This window comes from Madurella fahalii, assembly GCF_045866475.1.
Source record: "Madurella fahalii IFM 68171 DNA, scaffold_5, whole genome shotgun sequence".
Lineage (NCBI taxonomy): Eukaryota > Fungi > Ascomycota > Sordariomycetes > Sordariales > Madurella > Madurella fahalii.
In genome coordinates this window covers 4,337,243-4,353,578 of record NW_027263975.1, presented here as the reverse complement: position 1 = coordinate 4,353,578, position 16,336 = coordinate 4,337,243, and the positions used below count along the sequence as shown (strand labels likewise).

General features: G+C 54.1%; 7 protein-coding genes and 1 non-coding gene across 8 annotated transcripts; 2 read left to right on the top strand and 6 right to left on the bottom strand.

Annotated features, from left to right (window-relative positions):
- Positions 1-135: 135 nt before the first annotated feature.
- DAO1 (D-amino acid oxidase) lies at positions 136-1,393 on the bottom strand (the record flags this gene model as incomplete). The annotated part of the gene is made up of 4 exons (XM_071065283.1): positions 136-965; positions 1,022-1,119; positions 1,175-1,312; positions 1,371-1,393. 4 exons carry the CDS (start codon positions 1,391-1,393, stop codon positions 136-138), a joined length of 1,089 nt encoding a protein of 362 aa, XP_070921384.1.
- A 760-nt stretch (positions 1,394-2,153) lies between these two features.
- On the bottom strand, positions 2,154-3,911 carry MFIFM68171_09863 (uncharacterized protein; the record flags this gene model as incomplete). Its single annotated transcript, XM_071065282.1, has 4 exons — positions 2,154-3,129; positions 3,194-3,266; positions 3,358-3,589; positions 3,657-3,911. The coding sequence occupies 4 exons, from the start codon at positions 3,909-3,911 to the stop codon at positions 2,154-2,156; spliced, it is 1,536 nt and encodes a 511-aa protein (XP_070921383.1).
- A 1,051-nt stretch (positions 3,912-4,962) lies between these two features.
- Positions 4,963-6,509, top strand: MFIFM68171_09862 (uncharacterized protein; the record flags this gene model as incomplete). Its single annotated transcript, XM_071065281.1, has 3 exons — positions 4,963-6,007; positions 6,070-6,290; positions 6,363-6,509. 3 exons carry the CDS (start codon positions 4,963-4,965, stop codon positions 6,507-6,509), a joined length of 1,413 nt encoding a protein of 470 aa, XP_070921382.1.
- A 256-nt stretch (positions 6,510-6,765) lies between these two features.
- On the bottom strand, positions 6,766-8,043 carry MFIFM68171_09861 (uncharacterized protein; the record flags this gene model as incomplete). Its single annotated transcript, XM_071065280.1, has 5 exons — positions 6,766-7,162; positions 7,223-7,267; positions 7,343-7,392; positions 7,457-7,536; positions 7,596-8,043. The coding sequence occupies 5 exons, from the start codon at positions 8,041-8,043 to the stop codon at positions 6,766-6,768; spliced, it is 1,020 nt and encodes a 339-aa protein (XP_070921381.1).
- Positions 8,044-9,429: 1,386 nt separating this feature from the next.
- Positions 9,430-10,749, top strand: MFIFM68171_09860 (uncharacterized protein; the record flags this gene model as incomplete). The annotated part of the gene is made up of 1 exon (XM_071065279.1): positions 9,430-10,749. One exon carries the CDS (start codon positions 9,430-9,432, stop codon positions 10,747-10,749), a length of 1,320 nt encoding a protein of 439 aa, XP_070921380.1.
- Positions 10,750-13,528: 2,779 nt separating this feature from the next.
- On the bottom strand, positions 13,529-13,978 carry MFIFM68171_09859 (uncharacterized protein; the record flags this gene model as incomplete). The annotated part of the gene is made up of 1 exon (XM_071065278.1): positions 13,529-13,978. The coding sequence occupies one exon, from the start codon at positions 13,976-13,978 to the stop codon at positions 13,529-13,531; it is 450 nt and encodes a 149-aa protein (XP_070921379.1).
- Positions 13,979-15,064: 1,086 nt separating this feature from the next.
- On the bottom strand, positions 15,065-15,155 carry MFIFM68171_t147. Its single transcript is given in 2 exon segments — positions 15,065-15,100; positions 15,120-15,155. It is a non-coding gene; the product is annotated as a tRNA-Pro (tRNA).
- A 441-nt stretch (positions 15,156-15,596) lies between these two features.
- On the bottom strand, positions 15,597-16,073 carry TRX1 (thioredoxin trx1; the record flags this gene model as incomplete). Its single annotated transcript, XM_071065277.1, has 3 exons — positions 15,597-15,792; positions 15,865-15,969; positions 16,051-16,073. 3 exons carry the CDS (start codon positions 16,071-16,073, stop codon positions 15,597-15,599), a joined length of 324 nt encoding a protein of 107 aa, XP_070921378.1.
- Between the last annotated feature and the right edge of the window lie 263 nt (positions 16,074-16,336).

The following is a 16,336-nucleotide window of genomic DNA, read 5'->3' as shown; positions in this document are numbered from 1 at the left end:
TGAGCTTTGGAGCTCAGCACTTGGCAGGTGACGACAGGTGGTGGATCCGACCCTCTTTTATCCTGGCAAGCCCGCCACGGCTCAAGGTTTTGGGCAGTGCTGAGGTGTAAAACAACATCTCTTCTCTTTCTCCGTCTATAGCTTGGAGGTGCGCTTCTCCTTGCCGACAATCTCGTCAACCAATTCCACTACGCGCTCAGCACACCCGTAGCTCCCCTGGTACCCCCAGCCAGCGTGGCCGTAGTTGTGCACCACCCACGTTCCATCGATCAGCTCCTTCTCAACCCGCACGCCGCCCTTCCGTAGGGGACGCAGTCCCACTCCATGACGGATGATGCTCAATGCTTCAATCCCTTTGCCGCCCGTCAGCTCCGGATGCGCTTCCACTGCCCGCTTCATTATTCGCACGGCAATGTTCGGGTCCGGGTTCGGATCCCAGTTGTCCTTCATGTAGGTGCCGCCCAACACGGTCCCGCCGCCAAGCGCCCTCTGCATCACGTACATGATCTCGTCACTGCCGTCATCGCACCCGCTTGTGGTTGGCATGATGGACTTGGCATCATTCCGCACAAGCACAGTCTGCCCCCGTGCCGGATACACGTCCTTATCCATCACCCCGCCCAGCCTGCAAGCCAGCAGCCCCGAGGCATTGATGATGATGTCGGCTCTCTGGCCCGTGTGGCTCATGCCAGCGGCCTCGGAAATGTGTTTGAGCACCACCCGCTTGAACTGCACACCGAGCTTGGCACACTGCCCGACCAGCCAGGGGAGGTAGATGGCCGTGTTTATGCACACCGAGGTAAACTCGCACCCAGAGTGAATGCCCGGCGGTAGCTCGCTGGCTGGTATTTCGCGGAAGTTATCCATGACTTCCTTGTACCACGGGTCCAACTCGAAAAGCCCGTCCGAGAGGGCTGCCTTGAGCCCCGCTGCTACATCCTTTTCACGGCGGAGGACCCGAGCGGCTGGCGAAGTTAGGGCGGAACAGGCTCGACGGCGAGGGAGGGGGTTGACTACGAACTCTGGATATGGAGACCAGCTTCTGGCACCTCGGCCACGAGCCGTCTCAGCTCGGGCCAAGTCCGCCTTTCCCAGCGGCTATCTTTGTCGATGGACATCCTGCAGTGCGAGGTGAGCCGAAGGCGGTCCAATTGACCCTGGCGCCGTCACTTACGGCAGAACATTTGCCCCGGCCCACGGCGACGTGTACTCGATGTCGTAGTCGCCCGGCATGTGCTTTGCAACCACCGTGACGACATTTTCCTTCCGCTTGGCCAGCATGAGCGCGCAAGTGAGGCCGCTCACGCCGGCGCTGCCTTTCATTAGCACACTTCTTCTTCTACCGTCGTGGCGCCGGTATCGGGACTTACCCGAGGACAACAATGATAGGCATGTTAGGTAATGAAATAAGCTTCTTTGACTAGGTAATTAGTATCGAAAGATTCCAAAACCGCTCGGTTAAAACACCAGACGCCGCAATGCCCTTCAATTCGCAAATTGGAGGCTCTGAACCAGAGATGGTGACACAATTCTTGAATGTGGCATGATCCCCGCCCTCCAGTGTCTCCGAAGCGGTACTAGAGCTGAGAACGGTACTACTGTAGCAATTTTAGGGTGTGTGGCGCCCTGCACTCACCACAGCCCCATGAGCCACGATAACGGATCGTCTCCGCCTCCCCGCCCCGAAAGCGGGACATTCCCCTTTCCTGCATACCTTCCGTCAGTCCCATAGATTGATACGCTTCGCTCAAGATAGTAGTCAAGTATTCACCTTTGGAATTAAAAACCTGAGAAAGTCCGTCCGAGCTAGATGCCTCGTTTGCTCACCCGGTCTTAACTGGTCTCACTACGCACAATAGACAGCCCTGACGCCGCGCGTAATGTTGAACTGACACTGAACATAGAGAATTGAAACAAGGCCTCACGAGCATAGTCGCCATTGGTAGGTCCGCAGCGATCCGCTTCTCAAGACATCCGTCAACCGCTCACAGTCACAGGATCCAGCCGCAACACTGGTGTTAATTAGTGTACTCTGACCGGAAATTAACAATGAGTCTATTCTGCTGTCTAAATGGCTCAGCTACTAGTAGCTTCAACCCCCCACGGTTGCAGTTAAGTATGCTCCTTGGTGTACTGATCAGCACTTTAGGCGGCTAGCATCCCGAATCGTACAATGTCCCCATGGCAAGATTCGGCCCAGTCCGATTCTCATAGCCGATACGGACGAGAGTTTTCCTGTCGGGCACGTAGCGTGGCCAGCCTCCCCGGTATCTCAGCAGCCCGCGGACGGGATCTTTCGCGAACGCCGCCCACGCTCCCCGCATGTATCGTCCAATAGCATCCTGCTGACGAGTGTTGGGTATCGTGCTCTGGTCGGTTGTGCCAAACAGGAGCTCCACCTCTGAGTAGTGGTAGGCGCCGCTGGGCGGGCGAGTCGAGATTATCGTGTTGGGGAACACGCCGTGCCAGCGGTACCGCCAGGTGGGGTTCCCGTCCCGTACCGACGCCGACGCCCGGGCGGCCGCCGGGCAGTTGAATGTCCGCTGGTTTTCCAGCTCCCAGAACTCATCGGTGAGCCCCCGATCCACAAAGAGGCGGAACAAGCCCGTCTCGTTGTCGGTGATTCCGATCATCATCGGGACTCTAGCCGCCGACCGGTTGGCATCGCTGGCGAAAACAATCTCGTTGTCGATCGTGGGGGAATACGGCATCGGGTACGGGCTATCGACGGTATTTGTGAGAGTGCGAATGATGTCCTCGGCCGGCAACTGCACCATGCAGTCGTACACTTCCTGCGCTGGGGTATTTGCGTCTCCACAGCCCGATGCCGCCGAGGCGTTGAACCAAAACTCGCTCGCGATCTCCCTTGTGCGCACAGCCCCAATGCCTCTTGCAGTGCCAGACATGGGGATGAGACCGTGTACGATGGGATCATGCGGCCATGCGTAAGAGTAGTCATCGACCGATGCGCCGCCGGCCGACTCCCCAAAGAGCGTGATTCGGGAAGGATCGCCTCCAAACGAGGCAATATTGTCGCGCACCCATTCGATCGCCATGCGCTGGTCAAGCAGCCCTGGGTTCTGGGCGCCTAGCGGGTTGCCGGGGAACCCGAAGATAGTGACACGGTAGCTGGGAGGACATGCTGCGTCAGTCACATCCGTAGACGGCATCGACCTTTAACTTTAGTACTTACTTGATCGTCACCAAGACAACGTCTTCCTGGTCGGCAAAGAATTGGCCATTGTACGCCCGGATAGCTGAACTTCCTACGTAGCGTGGAAATTGCGTTAGATGCACCTCTTTAAAGTGGGAGATCATGGAGGCATCATTTGCCCCTGGAGAGGACAATGTAATTACCTGAGACAAAAGTCCCCCCGTGAATGTAAACCATGACCGCCTTTTTTCTCTCGCCAGACTGCGGCTTTGTCCAGATGTTCAGCGTGAGACAATCCTCGCTGACTCTGATACCGGGGTCGGTAATGGAAGCCAGCAGTCTGAGGCCCGTATCGGTGATTCCGTATTCTTCCACAAGGCTTGGAGGGAACTCGGCATCGTAGGCGCTGGTGTTGGAAGGCATACACGCGGGACCCTTGCAGTTGTCAGATAAATGCACAATAAATAAACCCGAAGCTACCGATAGAAAGACTTCAACGTACGAAGCTGTCCCCGCTGATTCTTTGGGTACCGTTATACCGAACTGGAGGTTGAAACCGGAGTCGTCCCACCGGCGGCTGGGCATATGGAATTCCGAGGTACTCAGACACTTGTGAGGCCACAGATGCAGCATGCCCATCCACGGGGCCGCTCGTTGTATGCACCGTCTGGCCCACAATCCATTTCCCAGGCCGACGCACGGAGGCCGCAGCAAATGGAATGGCCGCCAGTACCGTAACAACCGCGAGAGGTTTCATTTTGGAAGAGGACCAACGAGTACTTAGGAGTCGAGGCACCTGCACGGCACGAGATTCAGGAAAGCCGAAAGATGTCAGAGCCGAGTGCAAACCACAAAGCAATCTCCCTTCCCCATGGGAGCGTTGCCCATTTATACCGTTCTGTCAGTACTATTGATGCATTCCTCATTCTTTCTTAGTTCTGTAATATCGCAGGTCTCCATCACAAGCTGTGGGTCAAGAGGTCTACGCCTCATGCTCAATTGACGTCCCTGGATCGGATTAAATCCGAGCCATCGCAATACTGGTGGAACCTCCAGTGGTAGGATAGGCTATGGCGAATGTGCGCTAAGACACGTAGAGTGCCCTGGCGCGTATGGGTTTGCGTCGTTATCTCGTATGCATCGTATTTCGGTAACCGCGGGTTGCTTCGCGAGGTGTCAGACGGCGGGAACATAGCCCGCGACACGCGTCCCTGTCAGTTTGGCTCGGATCGATTGCCAAACACCCTCTTGCTAACACACTAGCGACGTTATTACCTACCTTACCCTGTGCAGCATGAGAAAGGCAACTCCATCCCAGGACAAAGACCGGAATCCGCTCGGGGAGACCTGAAAATGTACTAACAGACATCTCCCGGTATGGAGTCATGGATGCAACTACGACTTTAGTTATGCATCGCCTTGCATCGTTAATATAATTATTATCAATTATTCTTTATGCATGGTTTTCCCTCCAGGTGTCTCGTTCCTTCGACTGCTGTATACAAATAGAAGAACAATTCATTAATGTAATTAACAGAGCTCCCGTCTTCTTCCTTGTAATGAGGATGGTATCTCCGTATCGGGGGAAACGCTTCAGCTCCGAACGGTAAAGATCGGCCGCTGAGTTCGTCCAATTACGGTCATGATAAAGACTAGTCGCTACGTAATTCCTGCTTCGGCCCTCCAATTGTCATGAATGAGCGGTCTCGTGACCCTTTAGTGCTTCAATGCTTCCCCGCCCATTGACGTAGATAGCTTCCAGCATCTCACAACTCTTTCCGGCATCACATCTCGCAACGGGACTCAAGATGTCGGACCGGCAGCATCAAGACGGTGGCGAGTCTGCGCCACTACTCCCATCTCCCTCCCACGAGGGCGAGAGCGGCCGGAGCGGCTTCCACCCGCGTCACTTTCTCTACGTGCTCTGGCGCAGTTCCAGCCAAGTCTCCATGCTGGCCAATATCCTCTGGCCTTTTGTCCCGGCCGCTATTATCCTGCATTTTGTCGCAGACGCTCCGTCATGGACCTTTGCTACGAGCTACATCGGCATGGTTCCCTCGGCGAACCTCCTGGGCTTTGCGGGCCAAGAATTCGCCCGGAAGATGCCAAAGGTCGCCGGCATCCTCATTGAGACGACGTTTGGGTCCATCGTGGAGATCATTCTCTTTGTCGTGCTCATTGCGAAGCACAACCCGGAAGCGTCAAAGGGGAGCTCCGACGAGGGGAACCTCGTCCCCGTGATTCAGGCAGCCATTCTCGGGTCGATATTGACGAACCTCCTTCTTTGTTTAGGATTGTGCTTCTTCGTTGGTGGCATCCGGCATACGAGACAGAAGTTCCACGCCATCGTCTCCGAGGTTGGCAACGGTCTGCTGCTTGTAGCTGCTTTTGGGCTTCTCATCCCCAGCGCTTTCTACTCGGCCCTGAAATCCGAGGCGGTGGTCGAGCTTGGGCTCAGGGTCCTCAAACACGACGAGTTCACCCGGGGCAAGCTGCAGGACGATATCCTCCAGATCAGCAGAGCCACTTCAATCGCGCTCATCGTGGCCTTTTTGCTATATATATGGTACTGCGCCAGCAGCCAACACAGCATCTTTGACGAGGTGATCGAGAGGGATGAGCACCGCGATGCCGATCGCGAGCAGGACCTGGAGAAGCCCAAGTTTACCATGACCGAAACCGTCATAGCGCTGATACTCTCTCTCGCCTGCGTGACGCTGCTTCTGGTTTTCCTTGTCGAGGAGATCGAACACGTTGTCAAGAGCGGGGTGCCTGATCAATTCTTGGGTCTGATTCTTCTCCCGCTTGTCGAGAAGGCCGCCGAGCATCTGACTGCCATTGACGAATCCTGGGGTGAGTATACGGACGCTTACCGACTTTATCAACATGGGGCTCTTGGTTGACAACCTTCACAGATGGCATGATAAACGTTGCACTTTACCACTGCTTGGGGCCCTCTATCCAAACAGCTCTCTTTAACGGGCCGCTAGTACTGATCGTCGCCTGGATTATGGGGAAACCCATGGACCTTAATTTTGAGATCTTCCATGTCGGACTGTTAGTTCTCTCAATCCTGGTCGTGGGCAATTTCCTCCGAGACGGCGAGTCGAACTGGCTCGAAGGAGCACTCCTCGTGGTATGTATCTGGTGGCCTCGAGTACCGCGTGGGCGCGAGTCCGGGATGCCACGCTGACCGCTAGAAACGCAGGTTGTCTATGTCATCATCGCCATCGCATGTTGGTACTACCCTGACCCCGACGTTGCAACCTCCAACGGCTCGATGGTAAATGTTACCATGAGTATCGAGACGCTCGAGAAGCTGCAACAACTGCTCCAGACCGGACTGAGGCAGTAATGTTGTGAAAGGTACAAGTCCTGTGTCAACTCGCCTGTTACTAGTGTCTCGGATTCTCAGATCACCTTCCTCCTGCCCGCTCAAAGTTCGTGAATGATGTATTCGAGCGTTGCTTGAAATGTTGGGTACTCTCAGTACTAGGAAATTATGTACTCGGGCCGGAGCGTAGACAAGTATGTCCAAGAAAGATAATAGAGAAATATGTACAAGGTGTCAATATGTCGTCCAGCGTATGGCCTTTCAACCGTCCCCAGCTTTAGCAAGATGTCGTAAAGCCCGTCACCTTACAGAAAGTGCCGTCCGGCCCCGACCCAATCTTCGACTGTTCATCTCCATCGTTGTTCCCGGTAAAGCGGTCGCAGATCTTGTTCTTGTCCTGGCAGCTGTTGGAGATGGTGCAGGTATCGCCATAGTTGGTGTTGATTCCGCAAAGAACGCCACCGTCGACAGCGACGGCATTGTCAATGACAACGTGGCGAGCGCCGCCATTGTTGGAGCAGTTGCCGCAGCTGCGAACCAGCTTTCCGTAATCGCTAGCGTAGAAGTCCTTGATGTTAACGGTTCCGAAACCGTTGAACTGGATGACCTTGTCGTCGGCATGGAAAGCTCCGCCGCCAATCACATGGGAGGTTCCGCTGGACTGCTTGAGCGTGCTATTCGATAGAGTTAGCGGCGGGCAGGAACCCCGACATCCCAAAGTGAAGACAACATACAGGGCATCTTCACAGACATCCTCCCACCAGACGTTAACGAGTGTGCTATTGAAGATCGTCAACTGGGTACTCATGATGCTCGCCGATTATTTCAAGGGACCCAAGACGGTGCAAACGTACCATGTGCCCTTGCAGTGAACTCCCTCGGCTTGGTTGGGACCAATAATGACCTAGGGAATCTCACAGTTAGTGTTCTCCTGGTACATTGGAGAATCTAGGATTCAGATTGCGTACGTTTGACAGCATGGCGCCATCCTCGAGCACAAACATCGCATCTTCCTCTCCGGTCTCTGACTGGCCTTGGCAGACCTTGGCTGGGTTACGTTAGTCTTTCTGCTTCTCCCGCGGAGAGGAAAGCATGGTTCAGACGCACGTGAACGGTCGTACTTGTTCATGCCACCATCGAATGGCTGCCCGGCGCGGACAGTAATTGGGGCCGAGGTGGAAACAGCACCGGAGCTCTTGGGAAATGTGGTGGTAACGCCAGAGGGCGCAGTAGTACGTGTGAGCCTGGCGGTAGTGCTGGTCACCAGAGTGGTGGCTTCGGTCGTTGTGGGCTTTGCAGTCGCAGACGCAGTCGGAGACGCCTCGTCAGTGAAGTAGCAAGAGCACTCCTTAGAAATCATGCTGGGCTTGTTCTGGCAGTTGGAAGCCCATGAAGGAAGCCCAGTGGTGGCCGTCACTTTGCTCTGGGTGAAAGTAGCGCAAAAAGGCGAGGCCGTGGCCGCGTTGGCGCTCATGAAACTAGCGCAAGCATTGCTCTCAGGGTTCAGGCAACCCAGGACGGCCGGGAGAAAGGCAAGGAAGGCGTAGTGATGCATTTCGGGGCAAATAAGCTCAAGGAGCTAGTAGAGTTAGACAAAAACACCGCGTAAGCTTAAATATTGAATGGAAAAGAATGGACCAAGGCAGTTGGAACCGAAAAGATCTGGTTCGACTAGAGGGCTTTGAAAATGCATCTCCGAGTCCCCTTTTTTATGGACACATTCAAAACCCCTCGAGAAATGTGTAACAGCTAACAACATGTTTTCGGATGTCAAACGGATCCACCTGCTGTTTGTTTCTGCGTGCATGGCTTTCTGGAAGGGTGTGGACGATCTTTCAGTCCACCATTTCTCCACCACTCTGCACATCTCCGATGTTTTGGAATATAGAATCAAGCGCGCTAAACAGGTGGGAGGGTGATCCCAAGAACACCCACCCAGTCCCCCAAGATACCACTGTGTATGTTGAGTATCATCAGCTGGTCGACAAGTCTCGTTCCCCTTTTTTGGCATCACGAATGGAGTGCTCGGTGATGTGTGGGGCGAGTTCTCCCTGCCAAGCCACGAATTTGCGACGGCCGCTTTAAAATGCCACCAATTAGATGCAGTGACATGCTCCAGAAGGAGTTGGGCCGGAGTGAGAGTCGTCCTGGGTTCTCCCCAAACAGGTAGATCTCTGTTTCGTCACCTGTAACTGATAGCAAGATTCTCCCTTATGGGATTAGTATAGACCCGTGAAGGGCCCTTTCAATTTCCGGCGTCGCCTAGCTCAGCTCATGGCATCAAGGCTCTCTCGGATCTCAATTGACAAGGCCCGGAGGCGAGGTTTCCGTTGCCGCATACATGGGCATCCCCGGGCCATCAGCGCGCAGCTTGCAGCCCTCCACGATCGAATCGGGCTAGTATTGCTGTATGTTCAGATCTGGAATGATGGGTTCACATAATCCCGTCCAAGTCTACAATAGAATCTAGAATATGTTTCCTTTCTTTCAAGGCGGTGAGGGTCGGGTTTCAGCCATGGAAGCGGGCACTTACATGCGCCTACCAGACCTACTGTACACTTCGCCGACACGTATGGAGTCGTAGGACCGCCGGCGGGCAAGATTGGAGTCGGGGAGCCTGATAAGCCTCACCGCCGAGATTATAACCTAGGAGGGCCTTTATTTCCCGGTCATGGGGATAACTTCGTGTGCTTAGGGCGCTGTCTTCCAGAGCCTGTCTGCCCGCCACAAACGCCACTAAAATTACCTTTTTCCTGGCGTTGGACCCCAACGTGGTCACATGACTTCGCGGCTAGGGGCCCGTCAAACCAACCGCTCTCCAATCCTATCTGAGGTGGGTACGTACCGACGCTCTGTATGCGGACCTGAGTCACCAAACGCCAGGACAAGATCTGTTTCTTCGTGGATTATCCGCAGCCGTCCTGCGCATACGACTACAAAAATGCACGAGCAATTCCGCGACGGGCTCGTATGGAATGTCAGCGGCTTGGATTTGGAGCCACGTTGGGCGCGGGAGCCGCAGCTTGATGCCGTTACTCGCGTGTGTCGGACGGTCCTGGGTCTCGCCCCTGAGGATCATCTAACCGTCTCATTTCATGCTGCCGGCGCTTTTAACAAGCTTTACCTAGTGGAGAGCCCAAGAGGCAGCCCCAGGTCGCTGATGCGCGTATCGCTCCCAGTCGACCCAAAGAGCAAGACGCGGGGTGAGGTGACGACTCTGCGCTGGATTCGCCGCATGACCCATGTGCCCGTCCCCAAAGTCATCGCGTTCGACGATTCGCAAGACAATGAAATAGGCTTTGAGTGGATTCTCATGGAGCTCATGCCCGGCGTATCAACCTATAAGAGGTGGCGCAAGCTTTCAATGTCTGAGAAGACCTGGCTCGTTGAGCAAGTCGCCCAGTTTCAAAGCCAGCTTTTCCATGCTAGCCTCAAGGGTTCCAAGTTTCGGTCTATCGGCACGCTTTTCCCTAGCGATGACTCCGATCCCGCCAAATCAAGCCCTAAGCCTGGCCGGCTCGTGTCTCATATCTTCTTTTGGGGAGATCATTTCCACTACGATGTCCCTCGTGGCCCCTACCGATCTAGCTATTACTGGCTGAGCGCTTACCTCGGCATTATACGGCAGGCTCAAACCGAAACGCTGGAAAAGGAAGAGGACGAAGACATCCGAGAAGATGCCGAGAACTGCCTGCGGGTAGCCACGAGATTGACAAACCTACTTCCCAAAATCTTTCCTCCATTCCAGAACCCAGCAGAACAGACCGTCCTCTGGCATGACGATCTCTCACTGCAAAATATATTGATAGACGACGACGCCAAGGTCACGGCGGTGGTAGATTGGGAGTGCGTCTCGACCAAGCCGCTCTGGGTCGCCACCGAGATGCCCAAGTTCCTAGATGGGGAGACACGGGAAGAGGAGCCAAATAGGGATGCATATGGAGACGCGAGCGAGGGAGCAGACCAGGGCCCTGCCGACGAGGACGAGTTAGATGATGAAGGAAAGACGGAGCTTTACTGGATTCACCTGATGGAGTACGAGCAAACACAGCTTCGCAAAATCTATACCGCCAAGATGAAGGAGCTTTGGCCGCAGTGGGAGAGGGAGGTTGAATATGCGTCTTTAAAGTCTGATTTTCTAGGTGCCGTGGACCGGTGCACCACTGCGTGGTATCTGAAGCGGATTGGGCGGTGGATTGATGCTCTTGAAGACGGAGCGTTTCCTCGTTTGATGGACATACTGAGTCCCAACATCAGCTGAGACGTTTCAAGGGCTTCCCCGTACGTCCATTCTAGTTACATCAGGGAGCCATTATGAGAACGATCCGCTGTGATAGTATTCAATTTAGGTCGCCTTTTGCTTACATAGCTGAAAACATCATGACACCCCCCCCCCCCCCCCCCTACACAAACTGTCGCCACCTGGGCGGGCATAGTATAATATGCAACTGGTGGTAGCATGACCTTGAGCGACGACCTTGCATTTGTGATAATGTGAATGTCGACCGACTATGACCGGTGACCATCAAAACCGTACAGTACATGGAAGAGAGATGCACATCCCATTGAAATGGTGCAGAAGCACACATCTACACCAACATAGTCGTCAAGACATGGGAGGACAAAGACGACCTGCGACCGGACGGACAAGACGGACAGGATAAGGCTAGACGACACCTCAACTAATTGGGTCCCTACAGCCCGAACAAGGTCAAAATAGTACCTTATGTTTAGATAGAGCTCCCTCTAATTTGAGACTGCTCCGCACGCAAGAAAAACTCTTCAACTGAGATTGCAACAAGTGTGGAAAACTGCCTGGAATTGTGTATCCTGTCTTAAGAGGTGGTACACAGGTATATTACGTATGGTGTAAAGTAAAATAGGTCTCCTGCGAAACGGTTCCAGTTCCTGCCTCTGGAGCGTCGTCCCATTAAGTCCGGCCCGCTGATCACAAGGCCCTCGTTCCCTGGGGAAAGTTTTCCCCAACTCAGTAAGAAAGAAGCCACAGTATGTGGTAAAATTCTCGAAAAAGACCAAAGGTCTCCCTACATACCGGCCGGACCCCCCGCTAACTCTGCCGGACCAAACTCAAACTCGGCCCCAACAGGCGCCGTCTCTAAATAAGCTTCGAAGCACGCACCGTCGAATAAACTCTGTGATCAGACTCTGGCTCATTAAAGGGATTACCACAACCACTCTAAATGCCTCGCTTCCTTTCCTCTCGTTTTGCGCCAGACAACCACCAGCGTTCAGCATCGCCACCCCCCTGGGTTCCCTTCGTGCCTCGGTCATCCCACATCTTCCCTTAATCATGCCCCGGTGCGGAACTCAGCTCGTCCAATGGACAACATACCTTCGCAACCTGGGCGACTGTTTCCGTCACATCAAGCCGACGAAATCACGGGAGCAGGTGTGCACGCTCGGGTTCCCTGCCGAGCTCATCGACATGATCCTAGACCACCTCCCACCAGAATCGGCCATTGCACTCGCCCTGACCTGCCGGGCACTCTATTCTAAGTATTTTCCGAGGCCCGTCCAGCTATCGAGTTCCGCAAGAGCAACCTTGCTTCATTGGCTCGAGCAAGACATCCCGCATCTCTACTTCTGCTACGATTGCGTTCGCCTCCATTCATGGCGCCCGCCGGTGGAGTTTGACGACCGGTCTTTCAACTGGTCCTGCAGCTTGCGCGGCACTGGGCACATGAGAGATCGCGTGCTGGACTTCGGATTGGACCTTACGGATACGAGGGTCAGGGTTGTTATGAATCGCCATTTCTATGGACCCCTTCACGGCCCTGATTTAAAAGATCTCGAGCGCACCCAAGGCATACACCATCGCTCTGATGGGGTTAAGCTTACACGTACTTGGAGCGCCAGGATTATCAGTAACAGCCTCTATCTCCACGGAATCCTAGTACTTCAGAGCGATGGCGGGGAAGGAAATGAGAATACACTGAGGAATTACGTTGAAAAGTTTTGCCAGTTTCTGGTATGCCGTCACCTTGACGTCCCTTCATGTCGTTGGACTCCGACTGGGCCGGTTATTCCCGAGCTAGCTCGGGATCCGAACTCTTCGAGGCCTTTCAGTCAGATCTCCGGGGGTATTCGTTCCTGCCCGCTGTGCTTTACCGACTATCGGGTTGAAATCACCTTGCACGATTATCCAAGGGACGGGAAAGGAAGGTCAGGGGAGAGAGGTTGGGTTATCAAGATCGATCGGTGGCACAAACTTGGAGCGTGCCGATCTCCACAAGACCTTGAATGGCACAACTTCCTGGCTTATTGCTACAAGGTATCGGTACGCCGATCTGACATATGTGCGGCGGGAATGATCTGCAGAGAGTGGATGCAGCAACTTGAAGACGGGGATTCTGCAGATATGGTGGATGGGACTTTCGTTTCTTGATAACCTTAAAAACAGCTTTATGCTTCAGCGGAATATGACTGCTCTATTGCACTACGTGAACACAACCGAATCTTTTACACATGAATGCTCAAGGACCAGCTCAACCCCTGTTGCCGCCTCCCGTCTCCGACTAGAAAAGGAAAAAAAAGCAAAGGAAAGAAACAGGGAAATAAACAGATCAAAAAGAATAACAGATCAAACCAAAAAAGGAAAGAAAAGGAAAGAAAAGAAAAGAAAAGGAAGAGGAAGAGGAAGAGGAAGAGGAAGAGGAAGAGGAGAAAGAAAGAGAAAGAGAAAACAAAGTCTTATGCGGCTGTCTGTTGGCTCCGCTCACAGTCTGGGAACTGTGACAGGACATAATCTCCCAGTGACGATCAAGTAAGTGGTTCGAGGTGGCGATGACAGACACGAGCAGGAATGCGGGAAGGGAAACCTACCTGAGGCAGCTCGTCTTGGCTTTCCCTAGAAAGGGTACTGAACCCCAGCACCGCGATAAGGTGCGAGCTGATCGCTGGGGGGGCCTCTCTTGCGAGAGACCCCCACCACTCCTCGGGGAGCGGTGGAGGGCGGGCGCCCTAGCCAGCGGCTACATCAGCGAACCCCCTGAGGTACGCTGGGCTTGCCTATGCATCCCTTATCCCTGGACTTTGGGAAAGGCAGAAACTGGTTCTGAGAGCCTGCTGAGGGCATCCTGCATCTTAAGAAGCGTCGCATTCATCGGCTCCAACTTCCGAGCAACATCCTCACGAGTTGCATGCAACTCGGTCTCCAGATGTCTGAGCAACTCATTCTGCTCCCGAGTATCACCCCTAAGGGTCTTCAGCTCGTTCCTCACAGATATAAGTATTTCAGCGAGTGACTCCTGTGCGACGGGCTCAGGGACCCGAAGCACATTCTTCGTCGCCACGAGCTCGGTTCGGACCTCCTGCGTCTCCTTGTGAAGTGCATTCAGCTCCCCCTGGACGCGACCGAAGTCTTGTTCAGCGGGATGCACCTTGGGGAACCATGAAGGAAGAAATGCTCGGACAAAGTCAAAGAGCAGGGATGCAATTGCATTGATTAGGCGGGGGCCCGGAAATGCCATGTTGTCGATTTGTTTCTCAATGAACTCAGTGTTGATGACTGGGCATGAGAGAAAAGGGAGGAGGGGCGGGACGGAGACGACGGCGGTGCGGCCATGAATAAATAAGTCGGAGAGGCCAGAGGCGTCACCGCCGCTCCCGCCATCAAGAGTTCCTTCCCCGGCGCCGCCGTTAAGTGCAGTGACGGCGGCGCCGGGGAAGTGGTGGCCTGGCCTGGTGCTGGGGGCTCCTATTTTGCCAGCAGCAAAGAACATTGGACCTGCCTCGTTCTGGCACCGGAACCGGAAGTGTCTGTCGGAACTTTATCACATCATCTCCGCCGGTCTGGACCTAATAGCATGCTTGGAAGAGAGAGGGAGTAAAGAAGGTTCGTCAACAGTTAGCAAACGGAAGTCACGTATCATCCACCAAAATGGACTCACTGTATTCTTTGCCTTCCTTCCCAGGAAAGACCCCGGGGAGAAAGTCACCCAAGTACGTTACGCGTCTCGCACGGCTCCTTCCACTCTCCTGAATGCTTAGCGAGCGATCCCCCTTCTCCGTGTCCGATAGCCCTTGCCACCTAAGCTCCCTTTCCCCGTTGCCATTGCCCGAATACAGGGCGCTGACTTGAACCCAAGACCACAGCGCTCTTTCCCGAGAGCGCAGCCTCGACGCTACCAGGAATAGTATGGTCCTGGCCGCAGACAGGCTCGACCGGCTCTAGCCCACGGCGCAGTGCGGACGTTCCACGTCCGTTGAGAGACCGAGCTAAGGTAGATCTGTCGGGTGTTGTTGAGCGCTCCACCATATCCCAGCGCAGACCGAAACCGAATTGTCCATCGGAGGGTAAGACTAAGTCAGGGCATCGTTAAGAAGGCTGAATATCGCTGAGATTCCATTTATCTCTGTACCATAGGTAAAATGATCCTATCTTCTAATTCAATACGTATTTCACACTTGCTGCTTGTCCTACTTAGGGTAATTCTTGGAAAGTAAGATCAGAGTCCCTGGAGCTCTGTCTACTCGAATATACTATTGTGGTTCCCTTGCCGAGTCTTGCCCCTCGGTTGTTTGTCGTCTTGCCTTGAAGAGAGGCAAAAATAGAAGGGTCTTGCCGGGGATTGAACCCGGGACCTCTCGCAACCGACGCTGTAGGGTTGTCCCTAAGCGAGAATCATACCACTAGACCACAAGACCGCGGTTGTTAGCCAATCAGGTTGCTGGATTCAGGGCCAATTCACCTTATTTGATTCTGGCTTCTCGCGGCCGTAGAGCACAGCATCCGCGATGCTAGGAGCCAGGCTCTCGTTAAAACGTTCAAGATCGTGAAGCATCAGACATGGTGGCACCTTCCAGCTTGTGCATGAAATACGGAACTTCCAGGCAAGCATGGAAGCGTCTGCACAACTCGTATTATCCTCGTTCAACACATGGCAGTCACACAAAAGACAATAGCGCGCAAATCTATTTAACTGAAAACCAAACGCAGTTTAAGCAATATACGCCGGGGAAATGTGGTGCGTTATTCTACGCAAAGGTGTCCTCTTCTCACCAACACCCGGCCGTACTCTTCCTCCTCAAAGGTGAAAACCCCCAGCAACATCCTTGCTGGCCTTGGTCTCCTCATTCTTCCTGGGCTCACTCCGAGTACTTGTTGAGCAGTTGGAAAAGAGCCGCGGGACTCGCGCCGACAAACTCGTCAACCTTCTCGCCATCTTTGAACAAGATGAAGGTGGGCATGGCGCGGATACCGAGCTCCTGGGCGAGGTCTGGGACAGCGTCGACGTCGAACTTGGCAAAGTAGATCTTGTCCTTAAACTCACCCTCGGCCCACCTGTGCAGGTGTATTCAGTCAGCCGCTATTATCTCCCCGTGTTACGGAAGCAACTATGTAGCGGGTACGTACTTAGCGACCTGGGGCGCGATGGCCTTGCAAGGTCCGCACCATGTCGCGAACGCGTCGACCACGACGACGTGGTTCTTGGCAATCGTCTCCTTGAATTGTTCCGGTCTGCGGGGTACGGGCGCGTTAGCGTAAGTCTGGCCGGAAGGAATAGCTCTCCGCATTCCAGTCAGGACAGCTGCGACTCACGTAGCTAGAATGTGTACGGTCATTTTGGGCGAGGTGGTCGTGAATTTTCTCGATGGGACTGGGAGAGCAGACAATTGAGAGGCTCGAAGAGTCCTGAATGCGGGGCGTAGGAGTCTGGATGACATTGAGAAGGAGCGGGGGTTACGCGGTCGACAAGTTGAGGATAAAAGGCTTTCAGAGATCAAGGACGGGCGGATTCTTCTGGACGCATGATGTAATTCGGATTTGTCAGTGCGCCGATGACGCGACCAGCGACCCACACTTTTTCAGGAACCGGCTTCCAGTG